The sequence below is a fragment of the Pezoporus flaviventris genome, unplaced genomic scaffold (assembly GCF_033815535.1).
Source record: "Pezoporus flaviventris isolate CSIRO_AGI_PZ_B2104156 unplaced genomic scaffold, CSIRO_AGI_Pfla_v1 ptg000013l, whole genome shotgun sequence".
Classification (NCBI taxonomy): Eukaryota; Metazoa; Chordata; class Aves; order Psittaciformes; family Psittacidae; genus Pezoporus; species Pezoporus flaviventris.
The window spans coordinates 26678657-26706124 of record NW_026892561.1 but is presented as its reverse complement, the minus strand read 5'-3'; the positions used below and the strand labels follow the sequence as shown (position 1 = coordinate 26706124).

Here is a 27468-nt window from a genome sequence, read left to right as displayed (position 1 = left end):
TTTAAAGGAAAACAGCAGGAGGTGGAGGGTGGGCAGTTTTGACTGCCCTCTGCTGTCTGTTTTTGGTTTATTTTCTCATTCTCGCATGCAGCATGGTTCCCAGGTGAGCCCTGGTGGGTCTGTCTGCTAATCTGAGTTAAAATTGTTTTTCTTTTATTTACCTCCTGTGACTTTCACAGAGGATCAAAGTGTAAAATAGAGCACTGAGGAGCAGGCTTGTTTTGTTCTATGGTTCTGTGTATAACAAGTACATAGACTGAGGTAGATGGCCTTAATCGACACTTCTTCAGTTGGTGGAGCCATAATGCTGACAGAGTGTTTTGAAAGAAAGGGGAAGAGGAGATATGACAATCTCTTTAATTAAGCTGAACTACATCATAGATAAATTGTTGCACAGTACTTGAGACACGTTTGGCTTCTTTAGAAAAAGGTGTCAGTCTCCATTAAGATAAAGACTATCCTTAGCAAGTAGGAGATTAATTTTACAGTCTTTTAGGGTTTCCTAGTGTAATGGGTCATTGAAGCACCAAATAAAAGCTACCATGATAGCCTGCAAACCAACAAAAAATGTTTGCATAGCCTTAACTGCAGTTAAGGATTTCCTTTACAGTATCTGTTCAGAGTGTTGCTAAGTTTTGAAAGCAGTCAGACTTTCTGTTCACTGTTAATATGAATAGAGCTCCTCTTCAGGGCTGTGTAGTGCAGATATATGATCTGTAACAGGCTTACGTAGTTTAAGGATTATTCATCTGATGAGATGCTCTTGTGCATTTACCTGTATTTTAATACATAAGTCTGAATCTTTTGTGCGAGAATGGCTAAAGCAACACTGGAGTATGTTTTCCTGTAATACTGATTATGTGTTTTTCTCCAATGCATTTTCTTCCGAATTGGACCGTTGTTGCTGTATGTGACATCTGGTGCTGCTCATCACCCACAAACCCTTGGAACATGATTTCTTACATAAACTATGCATCAAACTGGTCTGTGAAATTGTTACCAAACGGTTTGTATTCAAACATGGCCAACTTAAATACATTTTTAAATTCTGCCGTGTTTTACTTGTAACCTACAATATTACAATAATGATACTTTCCCTAAAACCTTTCTCTCTCTTGGGGTTTGGTTGTTTTGTTTTTTTTTGTTTGGTTGGTTTTGTTTTCTCCGTGTTGGTAATAATGTGTTTTCTGGCATATTCTATCTGTACTTTCTGGGCTTCATGCTTCACGGTATACTGGATCATGGGTACCACTGCAATGGTTGGTCAAATGTACTTTTTAATGGAATAAAAACTGCAATATGGTCCTTAATGTAAACCTGATTATCACAATGGCCAATACCAAATTTGTGACTAATGTTAATACTTGGTCTGGGAATTCTGGTAAAACATCCCTGGTGTAAACATACATTTGAATGGGGTTGGGGACATGTGGAAAATACCTGTGTTAACATTTTTAATGTAATTTTTTTTTTATGATGCTTGGGTTCATAAAAGAAATCTTTGGAAATGAGGGAGAAACAAGCTGCCAAAGAAGAGAGACAGAAAGAAAAGAAAGTAGAAACAAGTGCAGAGAAATTGCGTAAGCTCTTAAAAGAAGAAAAAAGGTAACTTTGTTATATTCGGTATACTGATTACGTGGCAGTATGTGCAGATAGAACAATGAACGATCCATTTCCAAACAGAATGTCCTAGTAAGTACCTAGTAAGCTTCTAGGTAATTTCTCCCTAGGTAAACTGCTTTTCTTCCAGAATTTTTTTGTTTGTGGGTAGTGTCCTTTAGTGCATATAGCCTTTAATGAATATACATAGTCATTAAAGGTAAAGTTGTTTAAAAAATACTTGACATATTTACAGTGAGGAAGTTATTTAAAAAAATACTTGGCAATGTGAAGTATTTGCAGAGTGCAATATTAAATCTGGAAAGATTTTGATGATAAATTGATCATTGGATTTAATTTAAATTTTTTATAAAGAAATGATATTTGAAATTGTCAGGCTCAGTTTCCATTCATGCCTTACAGTCCCGTCTCAGCCAAACTTTGGGAAGTACAGATTTGCTTTCTAGATCTAATTTTTGCCCAGTAATGAAGATGATCTCACAGATTAATTATGGTTTTTAGGTTGAAGAAGAAAAGGAAAGTTTCAACTTCCTCCTCTTCCTCATCATCATCAAGTGAATCTTCATCAGATGTATCAATTTCTTCTTCCTCCTCTTCCTCTGATCACAAGAAACGTAGGAAAAAGCGTCAGAAGAGATCTGAGTCTTCCCGTAGCTCCAAAAAATACTCATCTAGAGCTTCTTCCCATTATAAAGATCAGATTAGGAAAGAGGAGTGTTATTCACCTCCAGCTGATACCTCTGCTTCCTTTCTTAACCGAAGTTTTGAAGTGGAGAAACTGCTGGAAAGGCAGGACAGCTTAGTGTGTCCAAAACCAGAAGTAAAAGAGAAAGACACACACCGTTCTTTTTCAAGGACTTCAGGTGATGATGAAGACACTTTTGGAGGTAGGTCTGAAGCTTCAAGAAATTCTTATAGTAGCTCCAGAACACTGCCAAGCAGTAGCAAAACTGAAAATTATGGTGAAACAGATCGATTTTCCTCTAGTTGGAGGGGTTCCTCAGGTTCATATCGTAAGTCATATGATAAACCCAGTATGCATTATTGTAGGAGATCAGAAAGGGATGTAGAGGGGAGAAAAGAGCCATTTAAAAAACATGGCTCAGGTCACAAGAGGTATTACATGTCTCCAGCAGGGTCTGACTATTATGGAAAGTCAGCGGAAAAATGCAGATCATATTCTAGCACCAGCTTCCATGAAGGTGATAAAAGCTACGATAGGGATGGGCATGTGTTAAGTAAACATAAAAATGAAAGTGAGTATAAGAGTAGGAGAAGTTCTGAGGAGAATAGTAAAACAAAGGAACCAGATGAGGAAACGTCTTTAGAGGGCACAGGGCAAACAGACAGTGGCATTAAAAGAAACCTGCCGCAGAACTTAATTAACATATTCAATCAAATAGCTGAGTTTGAGAGGGAGAAAGGAAGTAAGCAGAAGAAAGAGTGAAGTACCTAAGAAAACACTAGTCATGAGTGTAGTTAAACTTTCATTTGAGTAGTTCTTGAGGAAATGTAAATAAAAATAGGCAGAATTTTTTCTGTCTTGCAGAATGTCAGAGAATTCTTAAAGCAAGATTGTATGGTGGAAAGAGATGTAAGGATATCTTCCATAAAAACAGTTATTTCTTAAAATCTAAGTTTCCAATGCTTTTAATTTGGGATGCTCCTGCACAATATTCCCTGATGGGTTGAAGTCCTTTAATACCCCTGGACTGCAGTTAGCTGCAACAAACATCAAATATGCACTTTAATAACAGATGGGGTGTGTTTGGTTTTTCTTGTCCCCTGGGGTACTATTGACTGTTGGTATTTTGTTATCAAAGTTAAGCTATAGAAAGAGGATAACTGAATAAAAGTCATGTGCCATCAATGTATATAGATCATTTGCTCATTAAATTTTCTTAATTCTTCTTAATTTTGTGTCTTCCTTTTTGTGAGTGTTGCTGGGATGTTTCATACCGGTGCACTGCTCATACATGCTGTGTATATATATATATATATATATGCACAGAACCTTCAGTGGCTGTGAAGGCAACTGTATTGCATTCTTAAATGCATCAAACATCTTTTCTAAGTAATGTGAAGAACCCCCAGCTGAGGTAGAAGTGTTTTAGAACAGTGTTTATTGTTCAGGTGTGGGCCTTTGGGGTTTGGGTTGTGTTTGGGGTTTTTTGTTTTTTTTTGCTGTTAGGTATTTCCTTTTCCTATTATCCTAACTGTTGCATTGCTTGTAGAAAAAATTGTGCTCTGTTTACAATGACATCTGCAGAGATAATTGGCAGGACATGCTAAGGAGCTAATAATACCTGGTACACTATGCAATGCTCAGTGTACTTCAATGGAGAGTTTTCCAAGTAATGCCGTAGTTAGGGTCAGTTGCAGAAAAGGTACTCTGTAATTTTTTTAATAGAAAAAGTACAGTTCTGAAATGCTAACATAGCTTAGTTAAGATCAACCTTGACTGTTAATCAAATAGTCATGTCATGTCTTAGCTTGAAGCATACAGTTTCTTTTCTGGGTTGTTGTAATATAAAACTATTTTGACAGCAGTGAACATACTAGTGTACAAAAATTAATGGCTTTAATGTAACTCCTTTTCATTGTAAGGATGAAAAGGCATCTTGGAGGGTTTTAAAGTTCTTTAGTTCTCAAACAGCAAAATGAGAGAGTAATGTAAAGGTTAATTTATTATATAAAACATATGCTTAACATTTCTCCTACATTATTACATACTGTAGAATAAAGATAAAACATATATTTCTGATAGAAATTAATGCTAAGATTGCTAGTATACAGTCATAGAAAAGTTAAGTTACAGATTAATCAATTAAGAAGCCTTAAGTAGTCTGAAGCCTTTACTATGACCTTCAAAAGATTACTTAAGACTTTCTTTTGCCTTTACAAATATCAGAGGTGCTAGCTCTGCTGGATGGCTGGGTACCAACAGCAGCTGCTTCTGCAGAAGAGTCAATAGGCAAGCACAGATCTATGACTTTGAGAGATGAAGTCTGACTAGTGCCTGAACTTGTGCTTCTGGAGGATCTGAAACACAAATATTTACTCATCAGTGTCCAGAAATCCCCACATCTCAAATAGAGCTTCTAATGGTAACTTACAACAAAGCTGCCCAACAGCAGTGTTTACTCCAGGCAAGATCCCCAACCAAGAATCTTAGTAGACATCAGCACTAATTGCTTAAGTACCCTGTGAGAATGTTCAATCATAACCAATTCAGCATGTTACATGCACTGTTATTTGCATAGATGTTGAATAGGGGAAAATGGTATTGGTAAAAGCATATGTATCCATCTTTGCTATTTAACTAGGAAAAGGAGCTTACACTAGAAAGTGCAAAATGTGGCTGGAGCCCAAACTTGTGCTTTTATCATGTGAAACAATTTTTTAATTAGAGCACAGTTAGCAAAAGTAAATGTAATTATTCTGTAATTACTGTTTTAAACTGGTGGATGCTGAAGTAAACTGTGTGCTAGAAAAATAAGGAGAAAGTTTTTATAGAGTGCTCAGAAAGTAGAAAATTGAGAAGGTCTTAAGGAGTGGGGAATTCTGTCATTTAGACACTAGTTCAGCTGGTTTAAACTTGAACTTACATGAAAACCCAAACAAAAACCCCACTGCTGGCACTTACCGGAGAGAAGCTAGTGAGCTTTGTGAGAATGGTGATTGAGAACCTTGACTACCACCAGCAGAAGCAATTGCAGGAAGCTCTAAATTGGACTAGAAAATTAGGAAAGAAAAAAAAAGAAAAAAAAGTTGACATAATGGTTGTATGGTAAGCATGGGTATACCAGTAGGGTTTATAATCTTTCTCATTTGAAGAGATGTTATAAGGAGATGAGCACTTTCTCCTGTTTTACTGTTAAATATAGTTTATTGTTGACTTTAAGAGTTAAAATCATAGAATAATTAGGGTTGGAAAGGACTTTAAGATCATCTAGTTACAGCCCCCCTGCTGTGGGCAGGGACACCTGACGCTAAATCACATCACCCAAGGCCTCATCTAGCCTGGTGTTGAACACTGCCAGGGATGGAGCATTCACAACCTCCCTGGGCAACCTATTCCAGTGCCTCACCACCCCAACAGGAAAGAATTTCCTTCTTATATCCAATCTAAACTTCCCCTGTTTAAGTTTTAACCTGTTACCCCTTGCCCTATCACTACAGTCCCTAATGAAGAGTCCCTCTCCAGCACCCCTATAGGGCCCCTTCAGATACTGGAAGGCTGCTATGTGGTCTCCACGCAGCCTTCTCTTCTCCAGGCTGAACAGCCCCAACTTCCTCAGCCTGTCTTCATACGGGAGGTGCTCCAGTCCCCTGATCATGCTCGTGGCCCTTCTCTGGAATTGTTCCAACAGTTCCATGTCCTTTTTATGTTGAGGACACCAGAGAGTTGCCCTTGAAAGACATTCATCATCAGTTCGGTAGAGCTATCACTGAAGATCTTGGTGTCAGTTAACAGGAAAGCTCACCTGCTGGAAGTATATTTGAAAGGGCATGGTTAAATCAGGATTTGCTTCTAGAATGCTGGCTAGCAATTTGTCGATGGTTCTGTTGAAGCTTTTCAGTTCACGAAGATCAATGTCTTTTTCGTCCTGTGTTTCCATTTTAGTTTTCTTCTGCGACTGAATTTCCCTGGATAGCCTGGAACACTTTTAACAAATATTTTTAAAGTTTTGCTATTATGAAAATGCAACGCTTTTTCAGAAGCCCAACTTTAAATTCTGTGGGTTTAACTGTACTTACGTCTATTACTATAAAGTCAGAAGCTGTCATTAATGACTATACAAACCTGTTTTATAACCCTTCCAAGTTTTGGCCTCTGTTCTTCTATGTCTTTGTTCAGTTGCAAAACAAGAGCTTGTTTTTCCTTCTTTTGCTCCTGGAAGAGGGCCTCCTGCTTCAGTACCATATCAAAACTTTTCTCCATGGTCTGCAAATTCATTTGAACAGTAGTTTGAGTTTATAAAGCAGTGTCATACCCTCTCACTTTTTGTATTACCTTGTACTGATACCAGACCTTACACTACTTGTTTCTAAATGTAGCCCAAGCAGTTAGTACTAAGGATAACTCAAAAATTTCTGCCTGTCAGACTTCAGTGGATAAATACTTGGATAAAGAGACTACCAGGTAATTTACATATCTTTAAAGAATCACACAGTACCACCTTACCATGATTGAATAACATCCACTCCGAAAGAACAGCTCTGTGTTTTTAAAAGAAAAGAAAAAAAGGGAGAGGGGAAAGGAAATAATAAAGTAATATAAAATAAAGGAAAATAAAGGAAAAAAGCAAAAGTTATGTCTTAACACACCTCATTATATCCTAGGACTTATTCCCTGCTGAATATGTGTCCTTCTTTTTAAGAGAAGTTATTTCTTAAGTAAGGTGTATGTCCTATGGTGGTGTAATAAGCAATAAGAATGTTGATGCGCAGCCACTGATTCAGGAAGTAGAGAGAAGACTGAAGTTAGAATAACCATGTGGGATATTGCAAGGTGCCTTTAATTTCATGTGCCTTAAAAAATTGTAACTAAAATGTCACATATCAGAGTTAAGTGTTGTTCTTTTTTACAGGACAAGTGGGCTTTTTGATAACAAGGGGAGCCAAGAGTAAGTGCTTTATGTGGAGCTGGAGCACAAGCTATCCTTTACCTGAATCTAATGCTTGGCCTTCTAAGAGCCAGCTAGCTTTCCGAAGCTGAATTAATTCTGTTTAAACTGAAGCACCTTAAATGCTAATAAACCAGAATGTGTTCTCCTAGAAAAATCCTGGGACATGGATGCCAGGGGACACAAGGTGTGTGGATTTGAATCTCTGCAGTACTAGACAGGATGATGCAATATAGTGGTGTGTGCTACACAAAAATACAACTGCTTTCTTGGATGCCAGAACAGAACACTATCAGCATTGATCTGGGATTTTGCAACTTCCAGCTGTGTGTGAATAAAAAGTCTTAAGTTACATTGTGATTAAATAAGCACTTTGTTTTTGAAGGGAGAGGTAGAACCTTCTTAAAAAATCATATCCATTCATACAGAGCATAGAATATAAAAGAACAGGCAAAAAATTGTCCTACAATATCCTGTTGTTTCAATAGGATGGCTTGCATGGATTTAGCTGCATGCTGCAGCCTTGTCTAACTGGAACTTCTACTTGTATTTTACCTGGAGTTTTTCCTTAAGTTCCTTGATCTGTCTTCGTTTGTATCTGTGTTTTTCATCAGCAGCCCTTTTCTCCTCCTCTAGTTTCAATTTTTCCTCATATTCCTCACCTGTGATTCCATGCAACAAGGCAATATTATTGCTGGACAAGCTGTGTATACAGTTGTATTTCACTTTAAATTAAGATACACTCTAAAGTAACTGCATCACTGAACATTACTATGTTAGTGTTGGTAGTATTGCAGAAACCTTGACGTTTAAGGGTTTTTTAAATACTCTACTGCTAATTCCAAATCATTGTGAAAAAGTAACTGGCTTCATGAGAATGATTTAAGAACTGATGTTTCTAGAGCCAGCAGAGGGCACAAAAGTTAAAGAAGCATTCTCAAGAATTAAGTTTATGTAATTTCTCATGCTTTTTACACACTAAACAAAGGAAGTTCCACTGACAGCAAGATTATGAATTCTAAGTGGCACAAAAACAACAGATGAGGATATTTTTAAGACTTCTGAGGATTTTCCAATATGCAAAAACTTGTAGTTAGGTAGTTCATATTTTAAAACCTGCTGAACACTACACTAAAATGATGGAGTTTAAGTTTTTCTGTTCTGATTTTCCCACATGACGGGTTACTGGTTTTTCCACACCCTTCCCTGTGAAAAACCAGAGGCAGTGATAATGCAGCTAAGGGATCGGTCTTCATTGCTAGATAGCGCACACATACCTAAGCTGTCAGTATAATTACTCTGGGTACAGTTCTGTGCACAAGCTGGCTCAGTCTACTACAGAAAGGCAAGCAGTGGCACAGCTTGTCCTGCTTCTGTAATTTGAATTAGCTGTGTGTGATGCAGCACTACAGAGAAAGTAGTGCCTTTTGTGCTATGCAAAGTTTTATCCACTAGACCTGTGTATTTCAAGCAGACACTTCTCCCAAGTAATGACTTGCCCCCACCCTACCTGTAGTCATTGTTGTGCTTTGTCTCTTCTGACTGTTCCACAGTTCCACTATTCAACAAAATTTATACAGGCTTAGATTTTCACATAAATTGGATAGAAGAATGTAAATATTAGTTAATCACACCTTGCTTGCACTTTCTTCTGTGCTTATTCTTCTGAACCCTTCACAGTAGTGTGTGAATTATACTCCCTTTTGCTACTATCAGTTTAGTCTCTCTACGATTCATTCTTTTGTGCCATGGAATTTCCCTACTATGTACCATCGCCTGTAACTCACAAAGCAAATATCAATTTATGCTTTACATACTTGTCTCACTGACTTCCTTGAAAGAGTTTCGGTATTTGCTGTTGCAGTTATTAAGTATGCACAAAGTGTTTTCCAGAGCTACAATTTCTTTCTCAGCTTTGCAGATTTTTGCATCTAAATCATCACCTTCACGTTGCAGTGCTTCCTTTTCCTGTGCAGCCTGAAAATAAAACTGATATTTTAGGTGACTGCACGCATATTGAAAATATAAGGATAATTATACAGAAAAAAAAATACCTGCAATATTAGGGGAAACAATCCAAGTTAGATATGGGGCTTTGTTGTCAGTCTTGACCTGAGATTTGAGTTACTAGGGAATTGGAAGGAGTAGTTATTCACAGCACTGGGAGTTCTTTGAGGTATTTCATCCATATGCATTTCATTACAGGTATCTGCCTCCCTGTCTAAGCTCATAAGGTCCTGATTAGCAGTATCCGCATAGGTGTACAAAGCGGTTTCCATGGTTTGCACTGCTGATGTGAACTGCAGCACGTGCTTCACATCTGTTTCCTCTGCCCACAAAATCCAAGAGTTGGGATTGTATGCTACAGAAAACCACTGAGCGAGTGTTAAGTCATCCAGTTTTTCTGGGAATTACTCACTTGAAAGTCCTCATCTGATCAGAGAGGTTGAAGAAACACACCCAGTCGGGGATGGGAAGTATTTTCTGTAACCCCTCAAAAAATCTGATAGGGTGAAAAACCTCCAAAGCTGTGGAGGATGTACACCCCCAGTGACCACAAGGGTTTTAAAGAGGGTCTTATGCTGTGCTGCATCTCACAATAGCACAAATACCATCATTATGAAATTTAACACTTAAGAATGAGAAAAGGATCAATTTCACAGCCAAGACCACAGCTAGAAGCATTTTGCTTTAAGAGGAAATCAGAATTTGTGAAGATCAAAAATAATATATTCTCATTCCAGAACTGGAGTATAGCATTATGGATAAAGACTTTTTTCCCTAGTAGAAAGCCTAAGTATGCATAAGTGAGAAGTAAAAGAGGAAAGCTGACATTCTTCAAGGTAGAAATACCATATAGTATAATAAATAGCTAAAACTAAATCTGAAGCATAGAATAATTTAGATGTGAGACAGTGGTAAACTTGTCAGTTTATACTGAATAACCACATGCCCAGTACTTCTTGTGTCCTAATGTAAATTAATGATCACCAAAATGAAAATTTTCAAACTACTCAAAATTAGGGCTCCACGGAGACTCATGTGAAATTGCTGTATCATTTAAATAACAAACAGTGTCAGATAACAAAAAACAGAGTGAAAGTAAGCAGTAGGCAAGGAGGTTGTCTTTGTAACTTGAATAGAGCCAAAGGAAATCTATAGCTTAAATGCTTGAATGATAATGAATTATATTAATAAAATACCTTAATTACATAGTAGGTTTGACTTTTCTCCTCTTCTCCTTCAGGTGGTGTCATAACAATAGTAAGAACTTCATATCTGCATCTTAGTTTATAAATTTTATTTAGGCGATCTTGAAATTCAGCACTGATTTGTTTTCAGGAAGAAAAAAAGTTAAATGGGTTGAGAAATTGTTTGCCTAGTAGTGTTTTGTGCACAGTTCTTACCACAATTTAAATTCCTGAAGTTATTCCAGCAGCCTGCCCATATACCCGGAGGCAAGCAGGGCAGCAGTTGTGCTGCTCCTGGCTCTTGTTGCTGTGTTCTCCCAGGTACAGTCATCCGTTTTTCTGGTTACTTGCACTTCTGTTGCAGTTCTGAGCAAAGTCAAATTTATTTTCATGTTCCATATCACTGCATCCTGGGAGGCTGTGCCACAGCCCTGCTCGAAAATTTTTAGAGGTTTGGCATCTAAACCTACAGCTGCACAAGCTGCCCCCTGCTGATTTTATCTTAATATTGCTGCTATTAGATGAGCATAAGCAACAGTAGGCAACAACCCCAAATCAAATTACATGGAAGTATCAATTAGCTGTGTAATTATCAAAGGAAAAAGCACCACACACTCTGCACTCTTGCTGAGCAGTTAAGCTTCAGTCACACTAAATCAGTCTAATTTCCTGTTGTGTGGGGTGGGGTTAGCAGAGGGATGAATAAAAAGCCTGCCAGATTTCAGCAGTTCAGCTGCTGACGTGCTGATTTTTGGTTGGATAGAGATACTGAGATTTCGGAGCTAAAACTGTGCCAGATACTTTGAACTGATTGTTACAGAAGGGAAAAGTTATTTCATATGTGGTTGCATTACAAGAGGGTACATACATGAGTCACAACATTTAATTTTGTTATACAAAACACATAAGGGAGAGAGCACATTTGTTACAAGGAAGAAACAAATCAAATCCCCAAACCACCCAAAACAAAAAGACTTACTGCGTAAGTCAAAGAAATTACAATTTTATTAAGCAGTTGGGAATAAACCCTCTTTAAAATCAACTTTTCTGTTTGAAATACTTTGTTGTACCTCCAGACATGATTGCACATATCCCAATTATTTAAGAAAAAAATGGTCACACACATATGACATTTACTTTAAAAAGATATCTGCAGGTGAGGTTTCCTCTCAGTACTGTAAAGGATCTTCACTAACAGAATAAACAGTAATCTCTTGTTCACTAACTGGTTAAAGCTGGATTTCAGAGACACAATCTCTTACTAGCCTCAACTGTCTCAGTAACTGAGCAAGATTTATTTCATCTTCAATTTCTTCCATTGGTGAAATTGGGTAAAATGTTTTTCAGGAAGTCCCCATATGAAAAGTATTCAAGAAAAATTACAAGTTAAATTTATGTGAGAATAATTACCTTATGCGTTGCCGTTCCTGATCCACAAGTCTCATCTGAGAATCCATCATTGCCTTATGAATCTTAATTTCCTCAGTTCTTTCTGCTATGGCTTTCTTTAGCTCCAGTTTTTGTTTTTCCAGTGTTAGAACTTTCTTTGACTTATTACACAGAATATCTTGAAGACGGTTCAATTCCAGCTTTAAGAGATTATCTTCAACCATCATCTCCTAATAAATGCCATAAAGGAGTCAAAATTTTTAATTAAGATTTCTAACAGTTAATAATTTTTTTAAAAGGCATCCATTATTTTATCTTTAATATATATACAACTGTAAGACTCGTTTTGCTTTGCATTTAGAAATATTCTCACTTTCTCATTTTCTGTCAGTTTACATGGTGAGTGCAATAGGGGGTAAGATGGTTTTATATGAATTCATCAGACTTTCTAATTCAGACTCAGTTTTGGGTTTTTAGACCTTTCCGTCTACAACTTACTTTCAGTTTAGGTGATTTCAAAGAAATTCAGTAGACCTTGCAAAGAACTTTCTGAAGCAGTTAATCTCTCACTTGAACCTGTTGTGGAATCCATTCTAGATCCTGTAGGTCTACAAGTTGTGTTGTTACATAAGAAAATGTATATATACCAAAGCTTATGAAAAGCAGCCAGTGGTGAACTCCATTAGCATACAAACACTTTAAATAATTTTTTTAAGTCTCTTAAGAATCCCAAATTCTACCATTTTTTTTTCCTCCAAGATCTTCTATGCCATTAGCTTTGTTTCGTTCCCCTGAATTTTATCCCCAAGAAAAGTTCTGGGTTAGGAAAGAGAGTTTTCTTTGAGGAGCAAGTACACCAGTTCAGCTGATAGCAAAACTCTTACCCCTGCTACTTAGACCCTCTATTTTTCTACTACTTTAGCGCTCCATTTAGTCAGACCAGAGCCTATTGCAGAATAAATAAGAAGTAATTCGAGGATTGGGACTGAGCTTTTATGTTTATCAAAATATGTGGAGAAGGGCTTCCATTTTCTTTCTAATTCCTTAGATTGGAATATAGACAGATCCAAACAATCTCTTGGAAAAAAAACTTGCAATTTAATAACAAACCCGAGCCAAATTTATTAGTTGGCATCACAGATTAAGAATTAAAATTCAGTGCTAGGTAAAGACATCCTTGAATATTTTCTACTTTAAAGGCAATTGTTTCTCAAAAAAAAACAAACCAAACAAACCCAACCAAAAAAAACAAACAACAAAACAGCAACCAAACCAAAACCAACAACAACAAAACCAAAACAAAACACACCACTGGATATTGTGACATATGTAATGTGTGATAAAAATTACAACCCAAACAAAAACTATGCTGCATACAGAGAGGAAGCAACACTTGGCTTAGGAAGATAATAGAAAAATGATTCAAAGTTTAGAAATGAAGGTGCAAGTTAAAAAAATACAAAGAGGGTTCTTACAGGGATCATGATGTAACACTGTGGGAGGCAGAGAACAGCCTGCAGATCAAGTCACGAGTTTGTGTGTTTTGCAAAAACGTGTCCTGTATATGTTGCAAAGTAATACTGTACCTGCTTGATGGCTTTAGCTTTTTTTAACTCCTGATCTGATCTGTCGTTGAAAAGATTTAGGTCATTTATCTTGCTCATCATACCGCTTGCTTCTTCTCCTGTCTTATCCACTGCTCTCTTGAGGAAATGGACATCATTCTGTTTCCAAGTAAATTATGTTTAATTTATTACAGTAAATGCAGGTTGCACCAAAAGCCGCTAGTTAATTTTAAATGAAATATTTTTTTAAGTCCTGGAACCAGGAACTATCATTTCCTTGTGTCCATATGCTGCTGACTAGAGCATTGCAGTCTTCGTGCTGAGTGCTGTTGCAATATTAATGTCATTGCTTGTTTTATTTGGAGCGTAGTAATTGTTATTTATACAATACAGATCTTTCAACCAATGGGGCAATTCTAATATAATCATGTACTTTGGTCTGGATAAAAAAAACTAAACAAACTCCTGGCATGTCTGACTATGACTTTGATATTCATAATTCATCTTCAAAACCATCTGACTTTCATAATACTCCAGAGGTGTGTTTCAGTGTTTGATTATATTGCTCATATTTTGCATCTTATGAAAACTGAAGCATGGGCATCAGCTGCCCAACATTAAATGTTGTTATTGCATGGATCTCATCTTCAAGGACTTACCTATAAGTAGTTTTTTAAAAACCTGATTTTTATCTTGGTATGGTTTCTCTTTGAAAAGAGGTTTCTATATGTAGCAAAGTGTAGCTGATAAAAAAATACATTCCTTATAAAAATAAATTACAAACTGGCTACAGAAGAAATGCAGAAAAGTAAGGGAGGGAGGGAAGCAAGGCAGGGAGGGAGGAAAGGGAGGTAAGAGAGCTAAGTGCATTTTTAGAGAATTAATAATGGTCACTGGATAATGTAAAACCAGAGCACACGCATGTACATGTAAAATTCTCACATAGAAATAAAGACAGAAAAATAGTGTTTCTGAATTACACGTCAGGATGGGATCATGTAACTCAAAGACTATTTAATTCAGTAATGTTGCTTTGTACAATTTTAAATGCAATATACTTATCATTTTATGAAAAAAAAATGAAAGTAAATAGTAACATCACAGCATAACATCCTCCTATTTCTACATGGTCCTAACAAACTCAAGACACATGCAAGCAGTCAGTCACATCTTGAAATGCTAAGCTTGCTGTCAATATTTCAATGCTTGTCTTCATGCTAAGGTGTCTCAGTTGTGCAGTAATGAGCTATTTTTCTGGAAGGTATAGGGAACATTGTGTAACCATTGTGTGGAAAACTAAGTTCAGATATCTTTTAATCTAATAACAAGTTATTAATTAAAAGACCCAAACTGCTTAATTCACTGAGGTTTCTAGATGTTACACAATCAACCTGATGTTTTAAGGAAGTTACCTTAAGTTTCTTGTACTGCACATGTAAAACATCATATGTGTTTTTCTTTTCTTCTAAAATTTTCTTAAGTTCAGCAACTTTTGCTTCCAAAACTTGTTTTTCATCTGTATTAAGCTCCCCTTCTAACCGTGACAGCCGCCTCTGTACTTGCTGAATATAAAAATCCTGTTAAAATAATTTTTAAGAGAATTAATAGTGTGAGATAAGCAGTTATAGCCTTCCTACAAAGCTAAAACACTGGATATAAAGTTGGATCAAAATATTGGCTTTAAGACAGTCACCCAATTAGGCTATTGTTTCTATAATAATTTATGGCTTATAGACCTTCTTAGCAAAACATTCTTAGGTGACTGATGTGCAGTGATGGTTCAGGAGTAATCTTCTAGGAGAGTTAACAAAGCACACTCAGCACAGTCTGCTGTAGGGAAGCTTACAGTAGAGTTGCCATCTTGCTGTTACCAGTGGATGCTGATATAAAAGAGCAAATTTTCAAAGTCGTGCATAGGAAATATGCACAAAATCCAATTAGGAAATAACAGGATTTTGGCATGTACCTCTTGTATTGCTTTAAAAACGTACCCTGAGGTGTCTGTGATTCAGAAGGATCAAAGTAAGGAGCTGATTTGAGAAATTAGTAGGAAAAGCAGCAGATTCAAAAAATAAAGAAATAGAAGCACATAACATAGGCAGTACTGTAGCAAGTTTCAGTTATTTCCATATCCATACATCTAGAGACAGAAATAAAAGCAGACTTCAAATTATATTGCATATCATTTCCAAAATGCCAAGATGTTGACAGACATTACAGAGCTCAAGCAACTTATTCTCATAAGACCAAAGAAAAAAATCATAGCATGAAAGTATGTTAACATTTTACCTGGTTATATATTATTTCTTGTTGGTTTAATGCATCTGCATCAAGTCTGTGCAGTTGGCTCTTAAGTTTTTTAAGTGATGACCGACTTGCTTCAATTTCTGCTAGAACACACTTCTCCTTATCCTTATGCCCCTTAAACTCTTGAGTCTTCTTGAAAAGCAGATCTTTTAACTGGTTTATTTCTTTGTCTTTTTCCTGGTGACAAATTAATCATTAGATTGTAGAAAGTACTTAATCACATCAAAAGTAATTTCTGAGGAATTACTTGCTGTTATTAATCTTGTTTAATAGATTTAAGAATTTCAGTACTATATCCATTAACATGAAAATGGAAGATCTTCAAAATGGTTGACCAGAAAAGTCTTAGACTTACAGAGAAAATAACCTTATTTGTTTTTTCACTTGGATCTTTCCCTACTATTGCATAACTTTTTTTTTTTTTTCCTCCCTGTTACAGAATGCTATTCTTTTCAGCTATTCAGAAAAGTAAACTCTGCCCTCCTTTCAAAAAAACCCCTCCTTACTACTACAAGTATACATGAATATTTGGAAAAATGCAATACAAAGCTTTCAATGGTTTATTAAAACATAACTCTGTGTATATGCGTATGTATGTATGTATATATGTGTGTTTATCTAAGTGGAAATATTTTTTTTTAATTAATTACACATTTTAAAATCACTTCCTTATTCTCAGAGGTAAGTTGTCATAAACATCTGAATCAGTCAATAATGTTTTAGTAGGGTCTGTTGCAGCGAGAGAATGATGAACATTTCAGGTAACCTGAAAGGTATTGAAAACCAAGTAAATGGAGATTATTTTCTTTTTATAACCCTAGCAAAGAAGGCAACTTTCCTCTTCCCCCCCTTCCTTTCACTCCTTCCTGCAAAAAACTGAAGACCTTCCAGAGCTCAAACCGTTCAGCATGCTAGTCTCCTGTAAGGTATATCTCTAAGACAAGTGATGTGGCATCACAATCCTGTTTTGAAAGTCTCATTTACATTTTGCTGAAGTCTGGTAGAGTTTGAAAATGCACATTTAAATTAATAAAGCAAAACACCTTAAAATTCACTGGTTTACATAGATTAAAATTGTGCTTAATCTTGATTTTATATGTATGCATTGTGGAATCTATTTGTGAACCATCTTGCTGGCTTTAGTAACAGCAAAAGATAACTCCTCCTCTAAGAGTTCATAATCGCATTCTAATTCCAAATCCAAAACTCAGGAAGTAAAAAGCAGGTGCGAGTTTAATATGAAATCATTACAGCCTGTAGCATTTAATACTACTGTCAGTGGGCTTTGGATCATGCCTGAACACATGAATTTAATTTCAGAAGTAAACTGTTTTTATGCATGTGCCCAATTCTGAGCTGTTTTTGAGAAGCTAGTGACTGATTAATTTGTATACTAAAACTGAATCATAAACCTTCATTTCATTGTCTTTCTTGCATATCTAAATTCATTTACTAGAGATAAGATACTCAGTAAGCTTCACTGTTCAACATTGTTTTGGCAGAGATTGAAGAAGGAGAAGTATCACAGAACTAAAAGTGCAAAACGGTGACATTTCATACACATTGTTCCTGTAAATATCTCTTCACAGTAAATTAATAGATGCAGCAAATAGCCATGTGTGTCTAATGGTGATAGAAGGCATGATTCTGACTAATACATTTCAGACATTGTTCAGGAACCGTTCATCCTAGTTAAAATATTACCCTGAAGCTGTGGAGCTGCCAAGCTCAATGTCATCTTAGGTTATCTGCCACAGACACAAGTAAAGAAACTGCTAATGGTTTAGCCACCCTGGTAACAGTCTTAAGGAGAAGCAAGTAAGGTTTTCATTTTCAATCTATTTTGTTATATCATTACAACTTATTTTCAAGTTATCTGAAAATCAAAACCAGTAAAGTAAGGCCTGTAATTTAAGAAACTGTAAAGGAAAGACATCCCCTCTCTAGTTTCTGTAAGTGTACTTAAAATGTACAGGTAATGCTTGTCAAGTGAAAAAGTTTGAAAAATAGCAATCTATTGCAAGGGATTATTTCACATAGATGTTATAGGAAAACCAGAACAAGGTGGGGGAGAGGGGTGAAGAACATACAGTGGTATGCACAGATACAGCTTTGTTGTCACTTGGATGGGAGGACCTGCTGTCACACTAGTTTAACGTGGGCATTCTACAGTAAAAAAAAAAAAAATGTTTTAGCATATCTGATACTAAGTTGTCCAGCATAGTGTTTAAAAAAAAATAAATAAAAATGTAAAAAGTAAAATATTTTAGGAGAATTAGTAGCAAAGTAACAAAACCAGTAGAAAAATTTTTGGAAATGCAGGGAGTTTCAGATGATTGCATTACAATACTGCATTTATTCAAAAGCCCTTTGCAGTTCATCAGATGATGATGAATTAGGATATTTTTATTCCTATACTTAATTTGTGACATAAGAAGTGGGGTTTGAATTAAAAAAAGTATTATTACATATGTTAAAAAGTCACCGTATTACAGCTGTACATGCCACTTCCCAGATCAAAATCTTTATTCATTATGAAAATAAAATCTAAAGTGAGTAATTTAATAGTCCACAATAAATTAGATGGATCGGAGTATCATGTAGTAGAATTCAAGTAGCAAAGATGGGACAAGGCAGCCAAATCTCCTTAAAAGATTTAAAAGAAAAAAATAAAAGAAGTCTTTTGCATCCTGGTTTGCAAATATCATAGCTCTTTGCAGGTTAATAAATTTTGGTGGTATTTTACTGAAGCCAAGAAGTTTTCAGTGGTAAGGTTACTGAAAAGTCATCCTGAGAATATTCTCAACCTTAATAACCTTATTGACAGGAAACTCATAGAAACGCAAGGACCATTGCTCCTCAGCAGTCCATAAAACAGAATGCTTAGAAACATGAACTCCCAGAAAGAGCCAAGCAAAATACAAAAATTTTGATTTTTTTAATATTGTTACAAAGCAGAAGATATTACTATATAGCAAAATTTGCCACATTCCAGTAAGTAACTTTTATGTCAATCAGGACAAGAAGTTGTAAGTCGCTTTTAGTTGATGTCAGAGGTACACTGGTGTAGTCAGAATATTGGGCTTATATCTGATTTGTACAGTGACAGCTCGGTATCCTGTGTTCATATCTAGGGACACAGTCTTCTGAATTACTAGGACCACTTATTTTGCTCCAGAGTGCTCCTGGCAGAGATACCGATGTATCTACATAGAATCATAGAATAAAACAGGTTGGAAAAGACCTTTAAGATCACCCAGCCCAGCCCTTACCCCAGCACTGCCAAGGCCACCACTAACCCATGGCACAGAGGGCCTCATCTACACAGCTTGTGAACACTTCCAAGGACGGTGACTACATGCACATTAGCTCATCATTTGATGAAATAGCTACACGTCATATTAATACTTACATTTCATTTTAATCCAAATTGTTTGTTCTAGATAGAGCTTGCAAATTCAAATGAATTCTCATTTGCAGAAACCAGGAAAAACATTTTACCTTGACAACTTTTTCTTCTTCCTTTAGTATTTCTTCCATCCTCAAAGCTTTGTCTTCTGAACTGAGTGTCTCCTCACTCACAAGCTTCAGTTTATTGGAAAGACTTGCATTTTTTTCATTAAGAAAGCTCAATCTAAAGAAAATTACATGGTTTATCAAGTTCAATGTACATAGCATATACACACTGACAAAATCAAGCAGCATACATTGCTGAGCAGTTACCTAATAAAGTAGGCTGAACAGGAATCAGTGGTAACCAAGGCCCTAACAGATTTTTTCTACACCTTTTAATAGCAAGGACTACCAGGAGTATTGCCAGAAACTATGCAGGACTTGAAGTAACCAAAAAGTTGGAGGCTTTAATCATCAACATGATTTAAGGTTCTCTGCTAACTCAAGGATTTGATTATAGTGCTAACCCTTACAAATTATATTTTTAAAGGTCTGCTTCTTACCTGGCTTGTTTTTTTTTAATTTCTTTCTTCAGATTGGTTACTTGTGTTCTCAAAGACTCCAGATCAGAAGCAGTTTTGTCCACAGTGGATTTCAAAGTATTCAGCTAATAAATTACAAAAGGGAGCAATCAAGCTCTTACGTACTTTGGTACACATTAGAATATTTAAACTTGTAAGGGACCTATTTATTGAAAAGTATTCCCTTTTAACAGTGTTTTCCAAATGAGAAGTGCTGCTAATTTTGAGGTGCTGTAAATAGGCACAGCTAGTAAACTCAATAGACTAAGTTGCACAATCTGAATACTAGCACAAAATATTAAGAATATAGAATGAATTATGAAGGTGCTGTGGGCTGCAATTCTTGTTTAGCAGCATCTGTATAAGTGGCACCATGGTTTTATAGAGCACATCTGACTTTGAGAAGTTGTTTGTTAATATGGAATAACTTCTATATCTAATCAATGCTACTAATTCAAACCTTATTGGGCACGTATCATTATTTTGATTAAGATAATGGAACACTGTGACATACAGAGACATTTAATTTGGTAAAAAATACATTACAGCATGCACTTATTGAACAGGATACGAATACTTTACAATCAGTAGCTCATTCATCTTTATAGTATCACTTAACATTGTAATTGTTTTCACTTTCACAGATGAAGAAACCTGATCAAGTATATCTAGCAGGTCTCCCTCTGTACCAGAATGAGAAATTGGAAGGTCATAAATTGTCAGCTGAACTGCAAGTCTGTTTCTTTCCTTGTTTCTCACTTGCATGCCACAAATGTTTTAACACCTAATAACAGGAGACTGTTCTCATTATCACATTAGATAGTATTGATTGTGGAAAAAAACTTCAAGCAAAAATCTCACATTTGGAAGATGAAAACCTACCAATTCTGTGAAGCCTCAAGTTTGCATGAATTAGAGGGTAATCTAGCAGCCCACACACCTTGTTTGAGCTAGCTACAATTTCATTAGGATATCATTTTATGAACTACCTGCTACAGAAAGAGCTATTCAAAGTTAAAGATGCGGGGTGGGGGGGTGGGTGTGTTGTTTGTCTCTTAATTGCCAATCTTGCTTTTCTTGTTAAGAGAAAACTTACTCAGGCAATACAAGCATATCCCTTCTCAACAGAGCCATGAAACTTGAATTACTTCTTAGAAATACTTCTATTTTAAGCAGTTACTTCTAATTTAAGCAATTAAGCATTGCAGCTCAGTTCTAGCTTTAAGCGCAGGTTAAATATAAGCAACAACATATGGACAACATCAAGTATATCTTGTTCACAGGGCAGCCCTATCCTACTGCCTCTTGATTAGAAAGCCATGTGAAAATGTTTGGTTTTTTTTTTTTCCACCAATAATTTTGTCTACAAGGGCCATCAACACTCACTTTTGAGAGGACTGTATAGGAATTGTTTAGTATCCAGAAAAGGTTTCTCTCATCCTTATACAATACTGGTCTATGTATGCTAAAGGCAAGACACGCATCCATCTTTAGTATTTAAGAGTTACCCCATTTAAGAGAATATTCATGCATTCTATACCAATACAGCAGAGAATACAAGCTAATCTCTTCACCACTATCAATGAAAGGATTAAGTTGAGGGTTCAGACTCCAATAATCATGACTAAACTGAGAAGTGCAAGCATTTTGTTGAATTATTAAGGGTCAAGTCTAAAACCAGAGAAAAGCAAACCCTATTCCTGTATTTCCTCCATCTTGTTGAAAGTTACAGTTTCAGTCTGGTTTTGTGAACAGTTTGGTTATCCTTACCTCATCCTGCAGCTTAACCCTGTAAGTATCCTGAGTTTGATACTCATGTCGGAGGCTGGTAGCTTCCCGTTCAGCAGAAGAAATTTTCTTTTCATATTCCATATTATTAAGGGTTTCATTCACCAAAAAGGCAGTCTTTTCTTTCAGCACCATTTCTTTTTTTCTGATCTCCTGTTTTATCTCTGCTATTAGCTATCAGGATAAAAACATTTCAGATTTGTTGCCTTAGTTAAGATGTAATACGTTAATAAAGGATACAACCAGAAAATTGATATGAAGACTACTCTTTGCATGAGACAGCCCAGTTATCACATCATTCTTAAATTACATCATTCTACTAATACATCACAACACAAAATACTACAAATGGCTTGGACTGGAAAGTTCCAAAATAGTCCCATAATTTCAAGAAGCCCTAACACTATAAACTTGTATGAAATAAAAATTATTTTTCATTGAGTAGGGAAAAAAACCCCAACAAGCTCCGCAAAATTAGCAACAGTAGTGACACTTAGGTTAGCTGACAGATTTACAGCTCAGTGAAAACTGTGTATTATGAAAGGTTAAGTCAAAAATTAGCTGCTGGGCAAATCATAATGTAGTTATTATGTAAAAAAACAAACCAAAACAAAAAAAAAAACCACACCAAAACTGTTCACAAAAGCATCAGTAGGAGTATTCTGTGGACTACTAATGTACAGAAGTTTGGCCAGAGCTGGGGCTTTTCTGTTGGGAAGTGCTGTTTGTTTGTTTGAGGTTTTATTTACTATCTGTTTGCCATTTGTTCTTTGCAGAAGTCTTCTGATCTGAAATACTATGGAATCCAAAATATTTCTGCTAAATTAGGCAGTTATATTTTCTGCTTGGTAGCATTTATTCTGGCTTCTCATTTTCTACTATTACATTTCTTTAGCATTATATCTTAATTCATGTTTAAGCCATTCTGATTCTGTTCAAGGTATATGTAATACCCACATGAGCAACTTAAAGCTGATGTTTTTTAAGAAGAAAAATATCATACTAGCAAAGCAAAAGATTTAAGTAGACTCTTCTTGTAAATTTGGTTATAATTTTTCCCTCTTCAAAAAAAAAAGCCATTGTTACTTTCGAACCCACATTAATATATTTTTTTCCTCTGCACTGATCCTTTAGGCTTTTTCTGGTCCATCTGTCCTATTGCCCAGCAGAACTTTCAGAGGAGCTCACACTTCTCTTGACAAATCCAGAACAAAATATACTTCATTTGTACCTCTTGCCATTGTACCATCTGTGCGCAAGGTACTGACAAAACCAATGAAGACTATATATTTTAGAAATCAAAACTAATTCATACTAACTAAAAGATCCAAATAAGATCTTTTTTTGCTTAGAAGAGTGGTGTTGCTTCTCCCCATTTGCAGAATGTATGCAAGGACCAATTTTTAACCTTAACGTGATTATTTACCATAATTTTGACATAAATGTTAGTCAGGCATTTGTTCACAGAGTTAGAAATGCCAATTCCTTCCATTCCAAGCATTCTGTTTTCTTTCAATATTTCAGCCCAGACAAAGAATCCCCCTCTTGCAGCTGACTGTCCTTAATCTCTACAAACATCATTCCATCTTGTTGCTTCTTAAATCAAAGATGATAATGGCATGCATTGCATTTTCCAACAACCTTGAGATAAAAAAATTAAAGCTTGCATAGTATCGAGCAGAGCACCGTTACTTACACTGAGAGATACTGCTTTCAAAATAAATTTTGAATATATTTCAGTAATACCTGAACTTTGAAACACCTCGATACAATAGAGGTAGACACAAAGAAACCACTGAACATCTAAAACAACCAACCAGTTTATGTGTGAAGAGCAAACGTCTTAACAATATCATAGACACAAAAGCAGGCTGATACACAGATAGGAATCAGTGACAGCAGTTTTACCAAAGCACAGTGATCAATCTGTTGATCTCTCTTTTGCATCTGTTGTATTGCATTCTCCCACTGCCTGATGACTTCTTGCCTTTCTTGATGAACTCTGCGAAAATCTTCAGCTGTCTTGTCAAGCTCTATCTGTTTATAAGAAAGCACCCCCATTATTTCTGATGTTAAACATTTCATGTGTAACAAGGTATCTTCAAGAACATTAAGCACTAACCTGTGCTGTTATGGTTTCTGTAAGTTCATTATCAAGAGCTTTGCGCTTCTGATTTGCTTGCATGGTCAACTTGTCTACTTGAAGGATTAATGCCTAAAATAAAAGGATATGAAAATATAATCATAAATTCATAGAATGTTTAGGATTGGAAAGGACCTTAAGAGCATCTAGTTTATGTATTTGAAAATAAATATATAACAACTTATAAATTCTTAAGGCTCTAGTACATTGGGATGAATATTGAGGCATCAGTTTATTGTATTTTAGAGAACAAACACCTGAGAATCTAGCCTCCTACATTTTTGAGGATCAGACGGCAGCAAGGCCAAAGTAACCCTACACTGTGTGTAAATGTGTATGTGGCATTCTCTGCATCAGCTATTTTGCTTTACTCTTCTTCCTATGTTGTGCCACTTGCTAATGTAAATGGCATCAGTGAAACTGTATGTGTAAGCTAAAGATTTGGGATTCAGTATTTAATTAGTAAAAAGAAAACTCCTCCTCCCTGTACGTAAAGACTCAAAAGAATATTAACCTGAGTTACCTACCTATCTCGAAATTAAAAATATACTTGAGCACTGACCCATATAAAGTCTGAAATTGTGAGTGGAGTATCTATTTATACCATTTTTCCTTATTCCAGGTAGATTTACTGAAGTAGGTGTACTTTGCTCTCAGTAACATTAACAAGTTCATTTCAAATGGGAAAAGCTACATTATCTGCTCATATTTGGCATGCATTTTAATGAACAATTCAGTAGCACTGTTTTCACACTTTATTATTTATTTGCACATTTTTTCATAAAACAAAAAAACAAACAAACAAAAACCCCTTTAATTTTACCCAGATGAAAAAATTAATGCCTTTAATTATGCCTTCCATCTTTTATAAAACTTGTTCTTTTTGACCTCTAAAATGAGCCTCCTATAGAATTGCCCTGTTGAGCTAAGCAGAAACCAGTTTAAAAGCGCTGTTGTACAAAATCTTGTCTCAATCTTACTAGACTAGATAACGTAACAAGGTCTGCAAATACTAAAATGGTTCTTTCTCTTGTTTCTGAAAATCACTGTCATTGCTACTTACTCCTAGTTTCCCTTCATCTTTTTGTGCATACTTCTGGATTGTGATGGCATCATTATCTTTACGATTTGATTCCTTTATCCAGTTCTCCAGAACTTCCTCATCACAGTTCATCTGTTGTTTCAAGTTTTCCAACTTCTTAGTGGTTTTATTTATAGTATTCTAATAAAATTGGAGAAAAGGATTTAATATTAAATATCTAATATTCTTTGAATAGTAACTGAAACAAACAGCTCAAGGTACTGTAAAAAGTTTACACACATCTTGTCAACAGTATTGCTAGCTTTTTCTTTTTTGTTAAATGTGTATTATACTTGGGGATGTCTATTAGCAAATAGACATTTGGGTCTTAAAGAAAAAAGAAGACAGTAAGTTACCACAAACTTAAAATGCAAATAATTTTAAACAAGAAAGTCAGCCTCTGGCAAGATATACACATATGTGAGATATTTATTCCACATAATGAACTGATCTGAGGCATCATAGAGTAAAATTTCTCCCTCACAAACTAAGCCTCAGTTCTTAGATCCTTTACCCTGCATATGAATTTACAGATGGCCCCACATGACTCTGAAGAGACTTCCTGACACAAATTTGGAGAATCAGGATCCAGCTGTATACAAGGATATCTCAATCCTGCTACCCATTCTGAGAGACTGGAGATTACAAACAGACATAATGAGAAGAGACATAGCCAGCAAATAAAAAAATAAACACAAATTATTCATGGAAAGGAAATGGAACAGTTCCATTAAACAGAAAAGCAACTGTAATTCAATAGAATTACTTTTTTGTTGTTTGCCTAAAGCAATTTTTTTATGCTGAAATCATGCCCCAAGTTTATTTTATGCAAAGATGATTTGCCATCAAAAATGTCTTTTCTAAACCATAAAGAAAATACCTGCGAGTCTTAACAATATAGATGTGTGGCTGTGTATCTGGCATTTAGAACACCAAAACCAGAAGTCTTTCAATACCTAGCTCATATTTGCTAAGTCTTGACCAGTCTATGCATGGAGTTAGTCAGTGTTACTCTACTTGCCTATGCAAGGAAAAGCACACCTAGATCATTTATTATTGTTTATAGCTTTTAATTATAATTAGCAATACTTGAGTTACATTATTTCTGTAAGTGCAAGTGAGGACAAATTATAAAATCTAATTTCAATACTGGTGTTATCTTGCAAAACTTTAAAACCTTACTTCATGACTGTTTTTCTTTACTCTTAAGGAAACTATCTCATCTTCCAGTCGTTTAATCTCACTTTTGAGACGTCCATGTTCTCTCTCAGCAAGGGCTTTAAAGTGTTTTTCAGTTTCAATTGCATTCTCTCTGGCTTTGTAAAGAGACTAGAGAATAATACAGTTATAATTTCACAATAAACAAAAAGTATATATATATATTAAAAAAACCACAACAAATAAAATTCCCTAAATCACCCATTTTGGCCAATTAACTCAGTGTAAGACTAGACTTCATGAGACTTCATTTTTCATGTCCACAAATTAAGTCTTCACTAATACTTCACAGTTAAGTCTTGACCATTATAAACATTCTAAATCTATTTTGTCCCCTTACACTGATGTTTTATTTTCTTTCATCAATTGTTTTCTTAGCATCTACAAAAATTCCCGTTCATAAACAAATTCTAAAATGTATCCTTCTTAGCTTTCTTCTAGGTGCATTTGATCTTGGATGGTCTTTTTAATGACCATCAAGTAATAGCATTGAGATATACAGTTTGTTTCCTTTAGAAGTCTGGAATAAAGGCCTGACAAAGCTCTAATAAGGTTGGCAAAATACATAGGGAAACCAGCATATAAAGATACTCAGGTTACAAGTCTGCCTGATAAAACGCATCTGCTACAGGTAGCAATTTACCTGAGTGAGGCTGAACTCTTGTCTCACATTTTTCAAGTGGGATGTCATTGCTCCTATACGTTCTTCAAAGTTGGTCAACTCATTTTGCAGGTTTAGCTTTTCTTTTTGCATCTTCTGCAGCTATTTAAGGGTTAGAATTGTCAAGTATTTTTAGTTGAGTGCTGGTTACCTGCATCTACTTAAAAATACAGTCATTACAATTACTAATCTCAAAACATAAGAACCGTGCACTAGGTTCCCCCAACGCTGTGAAATGCGGGATTTCAGAACATTCCCGGCTCTGCTAAGGAAAGCTGCATTCCGGGCTCCACAGGCCCTCGCCAGCCTCATGAGGGCGGGCGGGCGGGACGCTCGGAACGCTGCCCCTCGCCGAAGACAGGACAGGGTTCCGCGGCACAAGGTCTGCAGGCACGCGGGTCCCACGTTCTAAGACTAGTTCATCGCCACCCGTTCCCTTCGCAGAGCTCATGGGCTTTAACTCGCCCCCCCCCCCCGTCCCCGGGCCCCGCACCCCGGCAGTGGTTGGGAGGGTTCCGTGCCGCCCCGCGCCCCGAGGCGGGAAGACAGGGACAGGACGTCGATACCCCCTTCAGCCGAGAGGGCGGTGCGGTGGGAGCAGCGCTCTGGAGCTGCTGGCTGGAGGTGAATGCCTCTTCCCCCCCCGGCCTCAGGCCCGCTCTCACTTCGTTCTCCAGGGCCCTGTTCTCCGTGTTGGCAACGGGGACGGCGTAGCCATCGTCCCAGCAGAGCTCAGCCAGCACTGAGGCGGTGGAGTTACTGCTAATGCTGTCCATGGCCACCGCCAGGCACTGGGGAAGCGCGGCTGGCCCGCGCCGCGCCTGGCGTTGCCCGTCCCCTTAGCAACGGCAAGCCCCCGTGGCCGAGCAAACGGGAAGTGCCCGCGGAGGAGGCCGCCTCC

General features: G+C 36.5%; 2 protein-coding genes across 8 annotated transcripts in view; one reads left to right on the top strand and one right to left on the bottom strand.

The window, feature by feature from the left end:
- The window catches only part of TTC14 (tetratricopeptide repeat domain 14), a 14140-nt gene extending 6324 nt beyond the window's left edge, over positions 1 to 7816 (top strand). The window contains exons 11-13 of one of the 2 annotated variants that reach the window (XM_061452457.1): positions 1496 to 1605; positions 2122 to 2507; positions 7215 to 7816. In XM_061452457.1, coding sequence (XP_061308441.1) covers positions 1496 to 1605; positions 2122 to 2507; positions 7215 to 7342 — 624 coding nt within the window. In that variant the 3' untranslated portion in view covers positions 7343 to 7816. Of the gene's footprint in view, positions 1 to 1495; positions 1606 to 2121; positions 3536 to 7214 lie in introns of those variants that run through there. The other variant, XM_061452456.1, reaches the window with a different exon arrangement.
- CCDC39 (coiled-coil domain containing 39) lies at positions 4290 to 27468 on the bottom strand. Of its 6 annotated transcripts, none has more exons than XM_061452448.1 (20): positions 27233 to 27468; positions 26550 to 26669; positions 25871 to 26017; positions 24671 to 24829; positions 23587 to 23679; positions 23373 to 23501; positions 21447 to 21638; positions 19659 to 19762; positions 19204 to 19336; positions 15685 to 15879; positions 14808 to 14972; positions 13417 to 13554; positions 11852 to 12060; positions 10454 to 10577; positions 9068 to 9227; positions 7806 to 7912; positions 6428 to 6568; positions 6108 to 6287; positions 5267 to 5355; positions 4290 to 4662 (listed from the first exon to the last, which is right to left on the bottom strand). In XM_061452448.1, the coding sequence occupies exons 1-20, from the start codon at positions 27341 to 27343 to the stop codon at positions 4500 to 4502; spliced, it is 2859 nt and encodes a 952-aa protein (XP_061308432.1). In that variant the 5' UTR covers positions 27344 to 27468; the 3' UTR covers positions 4290 to 4499. The 6 variants fall into 6 exon arrangements, 5 of the variants coding, with proteins under 5 accessions (XP_061308432.1, XP_061308435.1, XP_061308434.1 ...); XR_009743166.1 differs by having other exon boundaries at positions 4603 to 4662; positions 5267 to 5518; positions 6020 to 6287; XM_061452451.1 differs by lacking the exon at positions 6108 to 6287.